At 50.2% G+C, this 19,271-nt stretch overlaps 1 protein-coding gene across 2 annotated transcripts in view; it reads left to right on the forward strand.

Annotated features, from left to right (window-relative positions):
• Positions 1 to 19,271, forward strand: part of LOC106584592 (dual specificity protein phosphatase 8) — a 108,959-nt gene that overhangs the window by 36,859 nt on the left and 52,829 nt on the right. For both annotated transcript variants that reach the window (XM_014170054.2, XM_014170055.2), the window contains exon 3: positions 7,624 to 7,762. In XM_014170054.2, coding sequence (XP_014025529.1) covers positions 7,624 to 7,762 — 139 coding nt within the window. The remainder of the gene's footprint in view (positions 1 to 7,623; positions 7,763 to 19,271) is intronic.

Raw genomic sequence — 19,271 nt, forward strand, 5'->3', positions numbered from 1 at the left:
GAGGTAGTGGTAGGGGGGAGAGATGGGGAGGGGGGTAGTGGTAGGGGGGGAGAGAAGGGAAGGGGGTAGTGGTAGGGGGAGAGAAGGGAGGGGGTAGTGGTAGGGGGGGAGAGAAGGGAAGGGGGGTAGTGGTAGGGGGAGAGAAGGGGAGGGGGTAGTGGTAGGGGGAGAGAAGGGGAGGGGGCTAGTGGTAGGGGGGAGAAGGGAAGGGGGGTAGTGGTAGGGGGGGGAGAGAAGGGGAGGAGGTAGTGGTAGGGGGAGAGATGGGGAGGGGGTAGTGGTAGGGGGGGAGAAGAGGAGGGGGTAGTGGTAGGGGGGAGAGAAGGGGAGGGGGTAGTGGTAGGGGGGAGAGAAGGGGAGGGGGTAGTGGTAGGGGGGAGAGAAGGGAGGGGGGTAGTGGTAGGGGGGAGAGAAGGGGAGGGGTAGTGGTAGGGGGAGAGAAGGGGAGGGGTAGTGGTAGGGGGGAGAGAAGGGGAGGGGGTAGTGGTAGGGGGGAGAGAAGGGGAGGGGGTAGTGGTAGGGGGAGAGAAGGGGAGGGGGGTAGTGGTAGGGGGAGAGAAGGGGAGGGGGTAGTGGTAGGGGGGGAGAGAAGGGGAGGGGGGTAGTGGTAGGGGGGAGAGAAGGGGAGGGGGTAGTGGTAGGGGGGAGAGAAGGGGAGGGGGTAGTGGTAGGGGGGAGAGAAGGGGAGGGGGTAGTGGTAGGGGGAGAGAGGGAGGGGGGTAGTGGTAGGGGGGAGAGAAGGGGAGGGGGGGTAGTGGTAGGGGGGAGAGAAGGGGAGGGGGTAGTGGTAGGGGGGGAGAGAAGGGGAGGGGGGTAGTGGTAGGGGGGAGAGAAGGGAGGGGGGTAGTGGTAGGGGGGGAGAGAAGGGGAGGGGGGGTAGTGGTAGGGGGAGAGAAGGGGAGGGGGTAGTGGTAGGGGGGAGAGAAGGGGAGGGGGGTAGTGGTAGGGGGAGAGAAGGGGGAGGGGTAGTGGTAGGGGGAGAGAAGGGGAGGGGGGTAGTGGTAGGGGGGAGAGAAGGGGAGGGGGTAGTGGTAGGGGGAGAGAAGGGGAGGGGGTAGTGGTAGGGGGAGAGAAGGGGAGGGGGTAGTGGTAGGGGGGAGAGAAGGGAGGGGGTAGTGGTAGGGGGAGAGAAGGGGAGGGGTAGTGGTAGGGGGGAGAGAAGGGGAGGGGGGTAGTGGTAGGGGGGAGAGAAGGGGAGGGGGTAGTGGTAGGGGGGAGAGAAGGGGAGGGGGGTAGTGGTAGGGGGAGAGAAGGGGAGGGGGTAGTGGTAGGGGGGAGAGAAGGGGAGGGGGGTAGTGGTAGGGGGAGAGAAGGGGAGGGGGTAGTGGTAGGGGGGAGAGAAGGGGAGGGGGTAGTGGTAGGGGGGAGAGAAGGGAGGGGGGTAGTGGTAGGGGGGGAGAGAAGGGAGGGGGTAGTGGTAGGGGGGAGAGAAGGGGAGGGGGTAGTGGTAGGGGGGAGAGAAGGGAGGGGGTAGTGGTAGGGGGAGAGAAGGGGAGGGGGTAGTGGTAGGGGGGAGAGAAGGGGAGGGGGTAGTGGTAGGGGGAGAGAAGGGGAGGGGGTAGTGGTAGGGGGGGGAGAGAAGGGGAGGGGGGTAGTGGTAGGGGGGAGAGAAGGGAAGGGGGTAGTGGTAGGGGGGAGAGAAGGGGAGGGGGTAGTGGTAGGGGGAGAGAAGGGGAGGGGGTAGTGGTAGGGGGAGAGAAGAGGAGGGGGTAGTGGTAGGGGGAGAGAAGGGGAGGGGGGTAGTGGTAGGGGGGAGAGAAGGGGAGGGGGGTAGTGGTAGGGGGGAGAGAAGGGGAGGGGGTAGTGGTAGGGGGGAGAGAAGGGAGGGGGGTAGTGGTAGGGGGAGAGAAGGGGAGGGGGTAGTGGTAGGGGGAGAGAAGGGAGGGGGTAGTGGTAGGGGGGAGAGAAGGGGAGGGGGTAGTGGTAGGGGGGAGAGAAGGGGAGGGGGTAGTGGTAGGGGGGGGAGAGAAGGGGAGGGGGGTAGTGGTAGGGGGGGAGAGAAGGGGAGGGGGTAGTGGTAGGGGGGAGAGAAGGGGAGGGGGTAGTGGTAGGGGGAGAGAAGGGGAGGGGGGTAGTGGTAGGGGGGAGAGAAGGGGAGGGGGTAGTGGTAGGGGGGAGAGAAGGGGAGGGGGTAGTGGTAGGGGGGAGAGAAGGGGAGGGGGGTAGTGGTAGGGGGAGAGAAGGGGAGGGGGTAGTGGTAGGGGGGAGAGAAGGGGAGGGGGGTAGTGGTAGGGGGGAGAGAAGGGAGGGGGGTAGTGGTAGGGGGGAGAGAAGGGGAGGGGGTAGTGGTAGGGGGGAGAGAAGGGGAGGGGGTAGTGGTAGGGGGGAGAGAAGGGGAGGGGGTAGTGGTAGGGGGGAGAGAAGGGGAGGGGTAGTGGTAGGGGGAGAGAAGGGGAGGGGGTAGTGGTAGGGGGAGAGAAGGGGAGGGGGGTAGTGGTAGGGGGGAGAGAAGGGGAGGGGTAGTGGTAGGGGGGGAGAGAAGGGGAGGGGGTAGTGGTAGGGGGAGAGAAGGGGAGGGGGTAGTGGTAGGGGGAGAGAAGGGGAGGGGGTAGTGGTAGGGGGAGAGAAGGGGAGGGGTAGTGGTAGGGGGAGAGAAGGGGAGGGGGTAGTGGTAGGGGGGAGAGAAGGGAGGGGGGTAGTGGTAGGGGGAGAGAAGGGGAGGGGGTAGTGGTAGGGGGAGAGAAGGGGAGGGGGTAGTGGTAGGGGGAGAGAAGGGAGGGGGTAGTGGTAGGGGGGAGAGAAGGGGAGGGGGGGTAGTGGTAGGGGGAGAGAAGGGGAGGGGGTAGTGGTAGGGGGGAGAGAAGGGGAGGGGGGTAGTGGTAGGGGGGAGAGAAGGGAGGGGGTAGTGGTAGGGGGAGAGAAGGGGAGGGGGTAGTGGTAGGGGGGAGAGAAGGGGAGGGGGTAGTGGTAGGGGGGAGAGAAGGGGAGGGGGGTAGTGGTAGGGGGAGAGAAGGGGAGGGGGGTAGTGGTAGGGGGAGAGAAGGGGAGGGGGTAGTGGTAGGGGGGAGAAGGGGAGGGGGTAGTGGTAGGGGGAGAGAAGGGAGGGGGTAGTGGTAGGGGGAGAGAAGGGGAGGGGGGTAGTGGTAGGGGGAGAGAAGGGGAGGGGGGTAGTGGTAGGGGGGAGAGAAGGGGAGGGGGTAGTGGTAGGGGGGAGAGAAGGGGAGGGGGTAGTGGTAGGGGGAGAGAAGGGAGGGGGTAGTGGTAGGGGGAGAGAAGGGGGAGGGGGTAGTGGTAGGGGGGAGAGAAGGGGAGGGGGGTAGTGGTAGGGGAGAGAAGGGAGGGGGTAGTGGTAGGGGGGAGAGAAGGGAGGGGGTAGTGGTAGGGGGAGAGAAGGGGAGGGGGTAGTGGTAGGGGGAGAGAAGGGGAGGGGGTAGTGGTAGGGGGGAGAGAAGGGAGGGGGTAGTGGTAGGGGGGAGAGAAGGGGAGGGGGTAGTGGTAGGGGGGAGAGAAGGGAGGGGGGTAGTGGTAGGGGGAGAGAAGGGAGGGGGTAGTGGTAGGGGGAGAGAAGGGGAGGGGGTAGTGGTAGGGGGGAGAGAAGGGGAGGGGGTAGTGGTAGGGGGGAGAGAAGGGGAGGGGGTAGTGGTAGGGGGGAGAGAAGGGGAGGGGGTAGTGGTAGGGGGAGAGAAGGGAGGGGGTAGTGGTAGGGGGGAGAGAAGGGGAGGGGGGTAGTGGTAGGGGGAGAGAAGGGGAGGGGGTAGTGGTAGGGGGGAGAGAAGGGGAGGGGGGTAGTGGTAGGGGGAGAGAGGGAGGGGTAGGGGGGAGGGAGGGGGTAGTGGTAGGGGGGAGAGAAGGGGAGGGGGTAGTGGTAGGGGGGAGAGAAGGGGAGGGGGGTAGTGGTAGGGGGGAGAGAAGGGAGGGGGGTAGTGGTAGGGGGAGAGAAGGGAGGGGGGTAGTGGTAGGGGGGAGAGAAGGGGAGGGGGTAGTGGTAGGGGGGAGAGAAGGGAGGGGGGGTAGTGGTAGGGGGGAGAGAAGGGGAGGGGGTAGTGGTAGGGGGGGAGAGAAGGGGAGGGGGTAGTGGTAGGGGGGAGAGAAGGGGAGGGGTAGTGGTAGGGGGGAGAGAAGGGAGGGGGGGTAGTGGTAGGGGGAGAGAAGGGGAGGGGGTAGTGGTAGGGGGGAGAGAAGGGGAGGGGGTAGTGGTAGGGGGGAGAGAAGGGAGGGGGGTAGTGGTAGGGGGAGAGAAGGGGAGGGGGTAGTGGTAGGGGGAGAGAAGGGAGGGGGTAGTGGTAGGGGAGAGAAGGGGAGGGGGTAGTGGTAGGGGGAGAGAAGGGGAGGGGGTAGTGGTAGGGGGAGAGAAGGGAGGGGGTAGTGGTAGGGGGGAGAGAAGGAGGGGGTAGTGGTAGGGGGAGAGAGGGAGGGGGTAGTGGTAGGGGGAGAGAAGGGAGGGGGTAGTGGTAGGGGGGAGAGAAGGGGAGGGGGTAGTGGTAGGGGGAGAGAAGGGGAGGGGGTAGTGGTAGGGGGAGAGAAGGGGAGGGGGTAGTGGTAGGGGGAGAGAAGGGGAGGGGGTAGTGGTAGGGGGGAGAGAAGGGGAGGGGGTAGTGGTAGGGGGAGAGAAGGGAGGGGGTAGTGGTAGGGGGGAGAGAAGGGGGAGGGGGGTAGTGGTAGGGGGAGAGAAGGGGAGGGGGGTAGTGGTAGGGGGAGAGAAGGGGAGGGGGTAGTGGTAGGGGGGAGAGAAGGGGAGGGGGTAGTGGTAGGGGAGAAGGGAGGGGGTAGTGGTAGGGGGGGAGAGAAGGGGAGGGGGTAGTGGTAGGGGGAGAGAAGGGGAGGGGGTAGTGGTAGGGGGGAGAGAAGGGGAGGGGGGTAGTGGTAGGGGGGAGAGAAGGGAGGGGGGTAGTGGTAGGGGGGAGAGAAGGGAGGGGGTAGTGGTAGGGGGAGAGAAGGGGAGGGGGTAGTGGTAGGGGGGGAGAAGGGGAGGGGGGTAGTGGTAGGGGGAGAGAAGGGGAGGGGGTAGTGGTAGGGGGGAGAGAAGGGAGGGGGTAGTGGTAGGGGGAGAGAAGGGGAGGGGGTAGTGGTAGGGGGGAGAGAAGGGGAGGGGGTAGTGGTAGGGGGGAGAGAAGGGAGGGGGTAGTGGTAGGGGGAGAGAAGGGGAGGGGGGTAGTGGTAGGGGGAGAGAAGGGGAGGGGGTAGTGGTAGGGGGAGAGTGAAGGGAGGGGGTAGTGGTAGGGGAGAGTGAAGGGGAGGGGTAGTGGTAGGGGGAGAGAAGGGGAGGGGTAGTGGTAGGGGAGAGTGAAGGGGAGGGGGTAGTGGTATGGGGAGATGGCAGGGTCTCAGTAGGGATTAGGGTGAAGGAGGTACTGTCGACCTTCAATACACAGGTGCAAGCCTGAACATACACACACACAGACATGCACACACACACTCACACAGACACGTATACTGTACAGTATCAGTTGACTCAGATGGGTTCAGTGGACTCTTTTGGGTTCAGTGGACTCAGATCGGTTCAGTGGACTCAGATGAGTTCAGTGGACTCAGATGGGTTCAGCGGACTCAGATGGTATAAGTGGACTCAGATGGTATAAGTGGACTCAGATGGTATAAGTGGACTCAGCTGGTATAAGTGGACTCAGCTGGTATAAGTGGACTCAGATGGGTTCAGCGGACTCAGATGGTATAAGTGGACTCAGATGGTATAAGTGGACTCAGCTGGTATAAGTGGACTCAGATGGGTTCAGCGGACTCAGATGGGTTCAGCGGACTCAGATGGATTCAGCGGACTCAGATGGTATAAGTGGACTCAGCTGGTATAAGTGGACTCAGATGGTATAAGTGGACTCAGATGGTATAAGTGGACTCAGATGGTATAAGTGGACTCAGATGGTATAAGTGGACTCAGATGGTATAAGTGGACTCAGATGTGTTCAGCGGACTCAGATGGGTTCAGCGGACTCAGATGGTATAAGTGGACTCAGATGTGTTCAGTGGACTGCTGTACTGGAGGTTGTGTTTAAACACAGACTAGGTGGTCAGGTTGAGATGCTATCTCCCCTCTCAGATGGTCACTGACCACACAAAAGTAAAGATGGGGAACAACAGTCTTATACAGGTGTTGTAGATGTGTTAGAAACATGACACATGACATTCTGTACACATCCACCCATTCTGTACACATCCACCCATTCTGTACACATCCACCCATTCTGTACACATCCACCCATTCTGTACACATCCACCCATTCTATACACATCCACCCATTCTGTACACATCCATTCTGTACTCATCCATCCATTTGGTACTCATTCATCCATTTTGTACTCATCATCCATTTGGTACTCATCCATCCATTCTATACTCATCCATTCTGTACTCATCCATCCATTCTGTACTCATCCATCCATTTTGTACTCATCATCCATTTGGTACTCATCCATCCATTCTGTACTCCTCCATTCTGTACTCCTCCATTCTGTACTCATCCATCCATTCTGTACTCATTTATTCTGTACACATCCATCCATTCTGTACTCATCCATTTTGCATCACTGGCATTTGCTGACTCAAAAACATGTTTTCACTTTTTCATCATGGGGTATTCTATGCCGATGGGTCAGGAAAAACATGCATCAGTAACCTGTGTGTTTGTCAGCCAAGACACTCTTGTACGACTGCTGTGTAACGTGAAGCACAAACACACACTGACACACACACATTGGCACACACACAATGACACACACACACACACACACTGACACACACACACACACACACACACACACACACACACACACACACACACTGAGGCACGCACACAAACACACACTATTGCAGAGTAATAGACTCTTTGATACACACACCCATCCACTGCATGGCTTGAACTGTGTGTACCATCCACACTATAGACCTGTGTGTATACCATGACCCACTGCACTGTAAAGCTCACAGAGAAAGACAAGGGGGCCACTGAGCAGTGAACAGTGTTCTTGGAGGAAGTGTCGTTTTGCCCAGCAGCTATAGTGTAGTCTTTATGCTATCTGAAGGACGGAGGGAGCGCATGAAAACAACACGAAGAAAAGGGTTAAAGAACCCCCTTTCAGTGGTGGTTTAGAGCTGCAATGCGATAGGCTAGGCGCTTGTCATGTGACCAAAACCTGCCTGACAACATGGAGGAGCCCGGCTGGCATGTCACACACACAGCATAGACAAACACAGGCGCATGCTCGCATCTCTTCCTCTTTTACAAACACATTGTGACAAAGCATCTACAGCATGCTGATGCATTGAAGGTGCTTGAACTGTCCATTTACACACATGCATTTGGATGGAACGTTTTGTATTTAACAGATATGTCGGCATTATTTAGCTGTTATTTACTGTTACAGCATCGATTCCTGGATATCAATGTGAAAATACCTTTAGATTTTTTTTTTACTCTGTCCAGATGGTGTAATACTTTGCTATGTTCCCAAATGTTGTTTCAGTAACCCCATGCACCACCCACCCAACCCCCTCTATATCACATGATTTAAAATAAAGATAAATGTGTGCTTTAATGCAAACAGCATTGCTGTTTTTATCAGTGCAACCTTTTTTACTCATGGGTTATGACAACTTCATATTCCTTTTGCAATAAATGATACTAACCCAAACCTCCATTGACATCTTCTTGCTCACTGGTGTTTCTACAGGTTGAGATGGGCAGGAAACAGGAAGTGGTGGTGTACGACCAGAGTTCCAAAGAGGTGGGGCAACTGTCCAAAGACGGCTTTGTCCACATCCTGCTGGGCAAGCTGGAGGGCACCTTCCATCGAGTCTCCCTGCTCACAGGTAGGCACTTGGTGTGTGTGCGTGTGTGTGTGTGCGTGTGCGCACGCGCCACCATCCTGGAATCAGTGTTTACAAGCAGATGGTGTTTCACAGCTGATCCAAAGTCAGTTGCTGTGTGTATATTACAATGTGGCCTACATTGAACAAGTAGGCCTGGTGCAGTGTGCGCTGCTTCTGTTTGGACAGCAGGTATCACTAGTGAGCATCATCTGTAATAGTGTTCATCATTCTTTCACTCACTCATTATATGTTCCACTCACACATTGTTAATAATGCATTTATTTATTATATGACATATTGGTCACTCTGTAGATGGAAGGAATAGGAAAATAGTAATTGTGAACATCTATGAGTTTTGCATTGCAGGACTCTCCAAAGAGTCCCTCTCCCCTCTCTCTTTCACTCTCCAAGCCCTTTGAAATTGAGGCTTAAGCTTAAATTCAACTATTAATACCTGTTTTCAAATCAGCCAGTCTTATTTACCATGCTTAATAGCTTTTTCGTTTTGGCTGGTAAGCACCCTCAGAGTTAGAAAGGAGGCCTGACGTGGGTATTAATCTGGCTCTGAAGAGACTTAATACCTTCTCACTATCTATCTAGGACTGCAGCGCTGCAGAGAGACAGTGGCAGTAAGCACACAGATGCTCACACACACACACGCAATAATCTCCCTCACTCAGGATTGGGAGAGAGACAGTGTGTATGTGTGTGAGTGTGCATATGTGTGTGTAAAGATGTTTCCTACCCCTGCAAATCTCCAAAAGCATAGTAAGATTAAACTTTCCATGAGTCATTCACACACACACACACACACACACACACACACACACACAAAGTAAGCCTGGAATTTTCCATTTCAGCTTTTTGATGAGGCTACCACCTATCCCTCTTAAAAAAGACCCATCAGCGATTCTCTTCTCAGTCTTTCTGCATCTCCCTCTCTCTGTCTCTCTCTGTCTCTGTCTCTATCTCTCTCTCTGTGTCTCTGTCTCTCTTTCTCCCGTTCTCTGCTGTTTCCACGACAACAGTGGAAGAGAATATGCTGGAGGATGATTCAACCAATGGGAAAGACTTTTGTTGTGTGGTATCGGGGTCAGTGGTGTTAACAGTAATAGCGGAATAATGTGTGTGTATGTGTCTGCATGCATGCATTCGTGTGTGTGTGTTTCGGGGTCATGTGCGATAACAGTGGTCTCTGTCTCTATCTGAGCTCCATATTACTGGGTCATAAACAGGACTGGTTGTCTGAGCCAATCCACTACCTGTAAGGATGTCACTTCCTGTTTAGAGTGGCATGTGTGGGCATGCATGTGTGTGTATGAGAGAGAGAGAGACAGACAGACAGTGTGCCAGCTCCCCTGCTCTTCTGAGGGAATCAGCGCAGGCCGGTTGGCAGGGCGGCATGGAAGTGACGGCCTCAGGGGTCAGAAGTCAATCTGTGCCAGCTTGACCATCTGACGTCTGGTCATACGTCGTGTGACATTGGTTCTGGCATCTGGTCACACAGGTGTTAATTGCCGTTTTTCACCTAACAGTTATTCTGGTTTAACTGTCTCTGAATACCCAGGAAATACCCCATTTCACCCCCCACCCCAGTCTTCAGGGAACGGGGCCTGATTTATGATGTCATTAACTGTGCCGATGACTTCATACCGAGGGATGACTTGATGTGGGCCCAACAGCTCACACACTCACTCACTCACACACACAATTATAAACGTGTACACACACACACACACACACAATTATAAACATGTAGACGCATACACACACACAATTATAAACATGTAGACACGCATAGCAGCACAGCGCTCCAAGGGAGATAAAGGAAGAGGGACGGCTAGGATAGAGAGATGAAAAGAAAATAAGCCTTTAAATGGGATAGACAGAGTGAATAAAGGAATAATTGCAGCAGTTTGGTCTCGCTGTCTGGGGAGAGCGGATTTACTGCCTAAACTGTAATGTACACACAGGCATGTTAAATGGAGGATTAAATCACACACGTGCTGCTATGGACACACAGACACACACACACACACACACACACAGACACACACACACACACACACAGTCCTACCAGGGCCAGTCCAGTCCCCAGTGGGTGGAGCCAGGTTGTTTGTTACAGTGGTTAGCTGACAACAACACTAGAGCATAGCTCTTATCCCATTGTTCTTACGTTAGCATAGCTATCATAGGAGAGAGAGGGGAAAGAGAGAGAGAGAGAGAGAGAGGAAGCCAGAGAGATGTTTTATGAGCAATGCAGGCATGACTATAAAATCAAATCAAATGTTATTTGTCATATGCGCCAAATACTACAGGTCTCCTTACCTTGAAATGCTTACTTACAAGCCCATAATCAACAATGCAGTTGAAGAAATAGAGTTAAGAAAAGATTTACTAAATAAAGTTAAGTAAAGTAGAGAGAGAAGAAAAGGAGGATGTAGAGGGGGTCATCTAGGGTTAGCAGAGATAGACATTAGATGAGGAGAGAGAAAGGTAGGCTCCCACTTTATTTGGATAGTCTGGATAGATGGTCTACAGATAGTTTGTTGATAGTATGACCATCTGTTAATAAGCAACTGCTTGTCTAAGGTTACGGTTAGGGTTAGGTTTAGAATAAGGGTTAGGGTTAGTAAACAGTTAGTTGAAATGTTTGTCTGTAGAGCATCTACAGACGAACTATCCAAATAAAGTGTTACCAAAGGAAAAGATGCAGATGATGAGAATGCGCCCTCTGCAGATGAGAGTATGTGAAGAGAGAGAGAGAATAGGAGAGGATGGAGAGAGCGAGAGACAGCGGTGCAGCTTCCGAGTGGGCAAGCTCTGCAGATGTGGAGAGATTAGGTTCAAGGCAGAGATTGGAGATAGAGAGAGAGGTAGGGGGAGATGCAGGTGTGAGAGTGTGTGTGTGGTCTTCAGATGTGCCGTGACTGTTTGTAATCTCTCCAAGTGCCATCTGCCTGTTTCTTCTCAGGATTACTAAAGCTACACACCAAAGTGGAAGGGAGAGGGAGGGAGGGAGGGAGGGAGACTTGTGCCTAGATGCCCTACATTGGCAATGGGGATGGATTGGGAAGTTAAATCATCAAATCTGTATGCTACTTGCAAGATCCATCCAAAGCGCTGTACGTTGTGTTCAATCATTTCTCCACCTCCACCAATGTGTAGCAATGACATCAGGAATACACAGCAGCCATTTTGAGCCAGAATACTCTGCACACATTAGTGACAGAGAAGGGCAACATCTTATGAGTTCCAACCCAACTTTGCTATTTGTCACGTCCTGACCAGTAAAGGGGTTATTTGTTATTGTGTCACTACTGTAAGTCGCTCTGGATAAGAGTGTCTGCTAAATGACTCAAATGTAAATGTAAATTGTAGTTTGGTCAGGACGTGGCAGGGGGTGTTTGTTTTATGTGGTTCGGGGTTTGTTGGGCTATGTGCTTATGTAAGAGGGGTGTTTGTTTTATGTGTTCCGTTTTTTTGTTGGTCTATGTTCTATGTACGTGTATTTCTATGTTAGTTCTAGTCTTTCTATTTCTATGTTTAGTTAATGGGGTTGACCTTCAATTGGAAGCAGCTGCTCCTCGTTGCTTCTGATTGAAGGTCCTATGTATAGGGGTGTTTTTGTAATGGGATTTGTGGGTAGTTGTCTCCTGTTTTGTGTCTATGCACCTAACAGGGCTGTTTTATGTCGTTTGTTGTTTTTGTATACGTGATTTGTTTGTTTTTCCTTCTTTTAAATGTAATAAAGAAGATGAGTATACACGTTCCCGCTGCACCTTGGTCCAATCCTTACGACGCCCGTTACACTATTTAAATAAAATAAAACTTATTGGTCACATATACATAGTTAGCAGATGTTATTGCAAGTGTAGTGAAATGCTTGTGCTTTGTGTTCCGACAGTGCAACAATATCTAACACGTAATCTAACAATTCCACAGCAACTACCTAATACATATCTAAGTAATTTACCTTTACCTTTATTTTTACCTTTATTTACCCGTATTTATTTAAATGAATGGAATAAGAATATATACAATACCGTTCGAAACATTGGGGTCACTTCGAAATGTCCTTATTTTTGAAAAAAAATTCTCCATTAAAATAACATTAAATTGATCAGAAATACAGTATAGACCATGTTAAGGTTGTAAATGACTATTGTAGCTGGAAACTGCAGATTTTTTATGGAATATCTACATAGGCGTACAGAGGCCCATTATCAGCAACCATCACTCCTGTGTTCCAATGGCACGTTGTGTTAGCTAATCCAAGTTTATCATTTTAAAAGGATAATTGATCATTAGAAAATCCTTTTGCAATTATGTTAGCACAGCTGAAAACTGTTGTTCTGATTTAAAGAAGTAATAAAACTGTCCTTCTGTAGACTAGTTGAGTATCTGGAGCATCAGCATTTATGGGTTTGATTACAAGCTCAAAATGGCCAGAAACAAAGTACTTTCTTCTGAAACTCGTCAGTCTATTCTTGTTCTGAGAAATGAAGGCTATTCCATGCGAGAAATTGCCAAGAAACTGAAGATCTCGTACAACGCTGTATACTACTCCCTTCACAGAACAGCGCAAACAGGCTCTAACCAGAATAGAAAGAGGAGTGGGAGGCCCCAGTGCACAACTGAGCATGAGGACAAGTACATTCGAGAGTCTAGTTTGAGAAACATACGCCTCACAAGTCCTCAACTGGCAGCTTCATTAAATAGTACCCTCAAAACACCAGTCTCAATGTCAACAGAAAAGAGGCAACTCTGGGGGGGTGATACTCTTTGAAGAGTTAGGATTTCAGATGTTTTCAGAAGATTTGAAGAGACTCTGCTGTCCTAGCTTCAGGGGGAAGCTGGTTCTATCATTGGTGTGCCAGGACAGAGAAGAGCTTTGACTGCCCCCATAGGGGTCAGAGGGCCTAGAGAACGGAGGTGGCAGAAATAATTACTCGGGTTGGGTTGTAGGGTTTGAGCATAACCTGGAGGTAGGGAGGGGCAGTTCCTCTTGCTGCTCCGTACTCAAGTACCATGTCTTGTAGTGGATGCAAGCTTTGACTGGGAGCCAGTGGAGTGTGTGAAGGAGCAGGGTCACATTGGAGAACTTGGGAAGACTGATCATCAGGCGGGCTGTAGCATTCTGGATAAGTTGCAAGGGTTTGATGGCACAGCAGAATGGAGATGACAAGTTCCTGGATTAGGACTGGCGCCGCTTCCTGTGTAAGGTAGGTTCATACTCTACGGATGTTGTTTAGCATGAACCTGCAGGAGCGAGTCACTGCTTTGATGTTTGCAGAGAACGACAGGGTGTTGTCCAGAGTAACGGCAAGATTTTTGCACTCTGTGAGGGTGACACTGTGGAGTTGTCAACCTTGATGGAGAGGTCTTGGAGCAGGCAGGCCTTCCCTGGGAGGAAAAGAAGCTCCGTCTTGTTGAGGTTGAGCTTTAGGTAATGGGCCAACATCTAAGCTGAGATATCTGCCAGACACGCAGAGATGCATGTCGCCACCTGGGTGTCAGAAGGGGGAAGGAGAAAAGTAGTTGTGAGTCCCTGAGGGACACCAGTAGTGAGATTACGTGGTGCGGACACAGATCCTCTCCACATCATCTGGTAGGAGTGGCCTGTCAGGTAAGAGTGTGCAGAGCCTGAGATGCCCAGGCCTGAGAGGGTGGAGAGGAGGATCTGATGGTTCACGGTAGTGGTCGGCCGATTATGATTTTTCAATGCCCATCCCGATTATTGGAGGACCAAAAAAGCCGATACCGATTAATCGGCTGATTTTTATTTATTTGTAATAATGACAATTACAACAATACTGAATTAACACTTTTATTTTAACTTAATATAATACATCAATAAAATCAATTTAGCCTCAAATAAATAATGAAACATGTTCAATTGGTTTAAATAATGCAAAAACAAAGTGTTGGAGAAGAAAGTAAAAGTGCAATATGTGCCATGTAAAAAAAGCTAACATTTAAGTTCCTTGCTCAGAACATGAGAACATATGAAAGCTGGTGGTTCCTTTTAACATGAGTCTTCAATATTCCCAGGTAAGTAGTTTTAGGTTGTAGTTATTATAGGACTATTTCTCTCTATACCATTTGTATTTCATATACCTTTGACAATTGGATGTTCTTATAGGCACTTTAGTATTGCCAGTGTAACAGTATAGCTTCCGTCCCTCTCCTCGCCCCTACCTGGGCTCGAACCAGGAACACATCGAAAACAGCCACCCTCGAAGCATCGTTATCCATTGCTCCACAAATGCCGTGCCCCTTGCAGAGCAAGGGGAACAACTACTTCAAGGTCTCAGAGCGAGTGTCGTCACCGATTGAAACGCTATTAGCGCACACCCCGCTAACTAGCTAGCCATTTCACATCGGTTACACCAGCCTAATCTCGGGAGTTGATAGGCTTGAAGTCATAAACAGCTCAATGCTTGATGCACAACGAAGAGCTGCTGGCAAACGCACAAAAGTGCTGTTTGAATAAATGCTTCCGAGCCTGCTGCTGCCTACCACCGCTCAGTCAGACTGCTCTATCAAATATCAAATCATAGACTTAATTATAGCATAACACACAGAAATACGAGCCTTAGGTCATTAATATGGTCAAATCCAGAAACGATCAATTCGAAAACAGTCTAAATATTGCTGTTACATTGTACAACCTTCAATGTTATGTCATAATTATGTACAATTCTAGAAAATTAATTACGGTCTTTGTTAGGAATAAATGGTCTTCACACAGTTCACAACAAGCCAGGCGGCCCCAACTGCTGCATATACCCTGACTGCTTGCACGGAACGCAAGAGAAGTGACACAATTTCCCAAGTTAAAAGAAAGTCATGTTAGCAGGCAATATTAACTAAATATGCAAGTTAAAAAAAATATACTTGTATTGATTTTAAGAAAGGCATTGATGTTTATGGTTAGGTACACATTGGTGCAACGACAGTGCTTTTTCGCGAATGAGCTTGTTAAATCATCACCCCTTTGGAGAAGTAGGCTGTGATTCGATGAGAAATTAAAAGGCACAGCATCGATTATATGCAACGCAGGACACGCTAGATAAACTAGTAATATCAACCATGTGTAGTTAACTAGTGATTATGTTAAGATTGATTGATTGTTTTTTATAAGATAAGTTTAATGCTAGCTAGCAACTTATCTTGGCTTCTTGCTGCACTTGCGTAACAGGTAGTCAGCCTGCCATGCAGGCTCCTCGTGGAGTGCAATGTAAGGCAGGTGGTTAGAGTGTTGGACTAGTAACTGGAAGGTTGCAAGATCGAATCCCCGAGCTGACAAGGTACAAATCTGTCGGTCTGCCCCTGAACAAGGCAGTTAACCCACTGTTCCTAGGCCGTCATTGAAAATAAGAATGTGTTCTTAACTGACTTGCCTTGTTAAATAAAGGTAACATTAAAATTAAATCGTCCACAATCGGTGTCCAAAAATGCAGATTACCGATTGTTATGAAAACTTGAAATCGGCCCTAATTAATCGTCCATTCCGATGAATCTGTCGACCTCTAGTTCACGGTGTTGAAGGCACTAGATAGATCTAGGAGGATGAGAACAGAGGAGAGAAGTCTCGGTTGACTGATCCGCCTTAAAGCCTGACTGGTTAGGGTCAAGAAGATTGTTCTGAGAGAGATAGCGAGAGAGTTGGTCAGAGTTCGCTCAAGTGTTTTGGAAAGAAAAGAAGGGATACCGGTCTGTAGTCTTTGACTTCAGAGGGTTCGAGTGTTGGTTTCTTGAGGAGGGGAGCAACTTTGAACATTTTGAAGTCAGTGTTCAGGAATGAGTTGATGCGGGAAGTGAGAAATGGGTAAGGTCTCCAGAGATGGTCTGGAGAAGGGAGGAGGGGATGGGGTTGAGTGGGCAGGTTGTCGGGTGGCCGAACCTCACTAGTCACAGGATTTCATCTGGAGAGAGAGGGGAGAAAGAGGTCAAGGCGTAGGGTAGTTCTGTGTGAGTGGTACCAGTACACTCAATAGGCTGAGTGAATGAGGAGCGGATGTCATCAACCTTCTTTTCAAAGTGGCTGACAAAGTCGTCAGCAGAGAGGGAAGGGGAGGGGTGGAGGATTAAGGAGGGAGGAGAAGGTATTGTGCAGCCTTCTGGTATTGTGCAGCTTCTGCTCAGAGCTCTGAACAGGCCTGGCGGGATGGCTGCAATGCTAACATGCTAACAGTTAACAGGCCTGGAGATGGCAGTAATGCTGACATGCTAACAACTAACAGGCCTGGGGTAATGGCTGAAAAGCTAACATGCTAACTCTGAGTCTCAGACTGCCCGTCAGTCTGTCAGCCTGATGAAGAAACATAAACACATCATAATAGGGAGACATTAGGAGATGAAGGAGACCGCTCACACGACACACACACACACACACACACACACACACACACACACACACACACACACACACACACACACACACACACACACACACACACACACACACAGAAGCCGCTGTGCAAGTACCTTTAGGCTTTGATGAGATTGGGTGTGGGTGTGACTGCACAGTCTACAATGCAAAGTTTAATCCAATTATGTGTCATTCCTCTGTGCTCTTATACAACAGGGCGGCGGCCCGTGTGTGTGTGTGTCTGTGTGTGTGGCACTGAGTTAATCTTGGGAGACAGACTCTCACAATGCAGCCGTTCACAGAAGCATTCCAATGCGCTATATAAAGCGGTCTGTGTGTGTTTGTATGTGTATTGGTTAGATAGACCTATTGAGGAAGTGAGATAATTCACGTCATTCCATCCTGCTGAGTGACGGTCTGTGTGTGTGTGTGTGTAGACGTCCATTTATTGCAGGCCTGTAGCATGACATGTCTGAGGCCTCTCCACTATTCTCAGAATGGAAGCTTTGTGTTTCTCTTTCCTTTCCAACACTGGGTGGAAATCCCCATATCCTATTGGCTATAGACCCGGAGTAGCACACGCTTATATTCAAAGGCAGTTACAGTGTGTGTGTGTGTGTGTGTGTGTGTGTGTATTCAGTATTCTGTATGTGGCCTGTGCAGGATTCTAACCAACAACTCCGGTATTCCAAGGACAATGCTCTTACCAACTGAGCCAATCGGAATCAATGGCCAAGTGATAATCCCAGCACATTTTACAAGCACTCAACTGCTCATACACTTAGTATAAAGCCTTTTTAATGTGGGAATTAAGCCACCATAAAGTCCACTGTAATACATGGAGCATATTGCCATTTGGCACAGATTTTGTATTGAATTGCATGGCTTTTTCAAAATCTTCTCTAGCAACATCACTACATTATTGACTACCAAATGGTTCGAGCGGAATAATGATTGGGATGTGTGTGGCCTAAGTGGATGTATGGGATCATATGATTGGATGGTTTAGGTTCACAGCTGCATTTTGATTGGTCACAGTTGAGGTCACAGTTATTATGGTTGGCTGCCATGGGTCATGGCCCTGTCTCTCGCTCTCTCTTTATTTCTCCCTCTCTCTTTCCCTCACACCTCTCCTCCAGATCTCCTTCCCCCTCTCCCCATTCACACCTCTCTACCCTCCCTGTCATCCCCCTCTTCTTCAAAATCTGATCCGTCACCATTACGCACCAGGGACTCCTGCCAGATCAATGATTTCATTGTGAAGAAGCCAGTCGTGCCATTATGAGGTGAGCTTATTATAATGGAACATTATTCTCAATGACCTCCTCCCCTTCTCCCTCTCTCCTTCTCCCTCTTTTCCCTCCACCTTTCTCTGTCTTCTCTCCCTCTTAGCTACCCCTTTCCTCGCCTCTCCTCCACCTCCCTTCTTCTCTCTCTCTCTCTTTCTTTCTTTCTGTCTTTCTTTCTTTCTTTTTCATGGTGCAGAGAACAGAGGTTTATATTTAGCTCCAGTCTCCTGCGGTCGTGACATCTGGCGCCAGTGGCCTGTGTGCTCTCACCCTGCCCTGTAGACACACACACACTGGAGGGGAAAAAAACCCTCATACTTGCATTCTAAATAGTAGGCATTTTAGGTATGCGAAAATATAATGTTTTATAGTATGTGGAATTTTGCTACACACCTTTGAGGAAGAGACTCGTGTGTGTTTGACAACATTTAAAAATCATCTGATAATGAGATAAACGGACACGCTGTACCCAAATGAACCTATGGCAGGAATGAATGCATTGACATACACACATACACGCCTGCACACACACGTGAACACACACACACATACACGCCTGCACACACACGTGAACACACACACACACACATACACGCCTGCACACACACGTGAACACACACACACACGCCTGCACACACACGTGAACACACACACACACACACACACACGTGAACACACACACATACACGCCTGCACACACACGTGAACACACACACACATACACGCCTGCACACACACATGAACACACACACACATGCATGCGCACACACAGTCCCACACACACACAACTCAGAGGTACTGGTTTTCTTAGCTGTAACAGTTTTATGCAACAGTTCTCCGTATCAGTTTTCTGTAACTGCGTTGTATTTCTGTTCTCATCATCTCCCTGCATGGCTTCACATGATGAGCTTGCTGTCATCTTCCCTTTTTCCCCTCAAAACAATGATAACAGGCCAACGAGGTGTCTCCGTCTGTCTGTCTGTGTCTGTCTGTGTGTGTGTGGTGCTGCCAAAAGTTTCCAACATGACGTGATCTAGCTGTGTTCCTGCTCTCCCTCTTCCACCTCTTCTCTACTCCCCCACTGGCTTAAAAGGACACACACACACACACACACATACAAGAAGGTGATGCCATGCTCTGACATAACTTTGCTATTTTGTGATTCTTTTGTCGTTTATTTTTACTTTATTTTCACAAAAATGTATCCGCTATCATTTCTCACAACCAACAAGTACTTTTGGAATATCAGATCGGCAGTTACTTACCTCAATTCCAGCTTCAACTTCGACTTCGACTCATCTGCCCTGGTCTCTTTCTGTAATTCCAACACAATTTTTGGTGTGGAAATACCGGTGTTACAGAGGCAAGGGGGGGGGGTTCTGGCAAGATTAAGGCGAAGGAAAAACCGGCGACCTCTTCCCTCCAGTCACTTGATAATAAGATGGATGACCTCCAATTGTGGATTTGCTACCAACGGGACTCTCGAAACTGCAATATGCTCTGCTTTTCTGAAACTTGGCTCTTGGACAAGATACCACCCATGGTTATTCAACTCAATGAATTCTTCATTCACTGTGCAGAAAGGACAGTGGAGTCAGGGAAATCGAGAGTGGGAGGGGTTCATCAACAACAACTGGTGTGCTGACTCGAGCGCAGTGGAAATGTCGACCCATTGTTCACCCCTCTTGGAATACCTGATGGTCAAATGGCGACCCTTCTTCTTTTGAGCTGTTATTGTGACTGTTGTATAAATTCCACCTCAGGACAAGAAAAATAACAAGCTGGCACTTAACGAACTGTATGAGGCTATAAACAAGCAGGAAAACTTACATCCAGAGCTTGC

The sequence above is a fragment of the Salmo salar genome, chromosome ssa23 (genome assembly GCF_905237065.1).
Source record: "Salmo salar chromosome ssa23, Ssal_v3.1, whole genome shotgun sequence".
NCBI classification, from domain to species: Eukaryota; Metazoa; Chordata; class Actinopteri; order Salmoniformes; family Salmonidae; genus Salmo; species Salmo salar.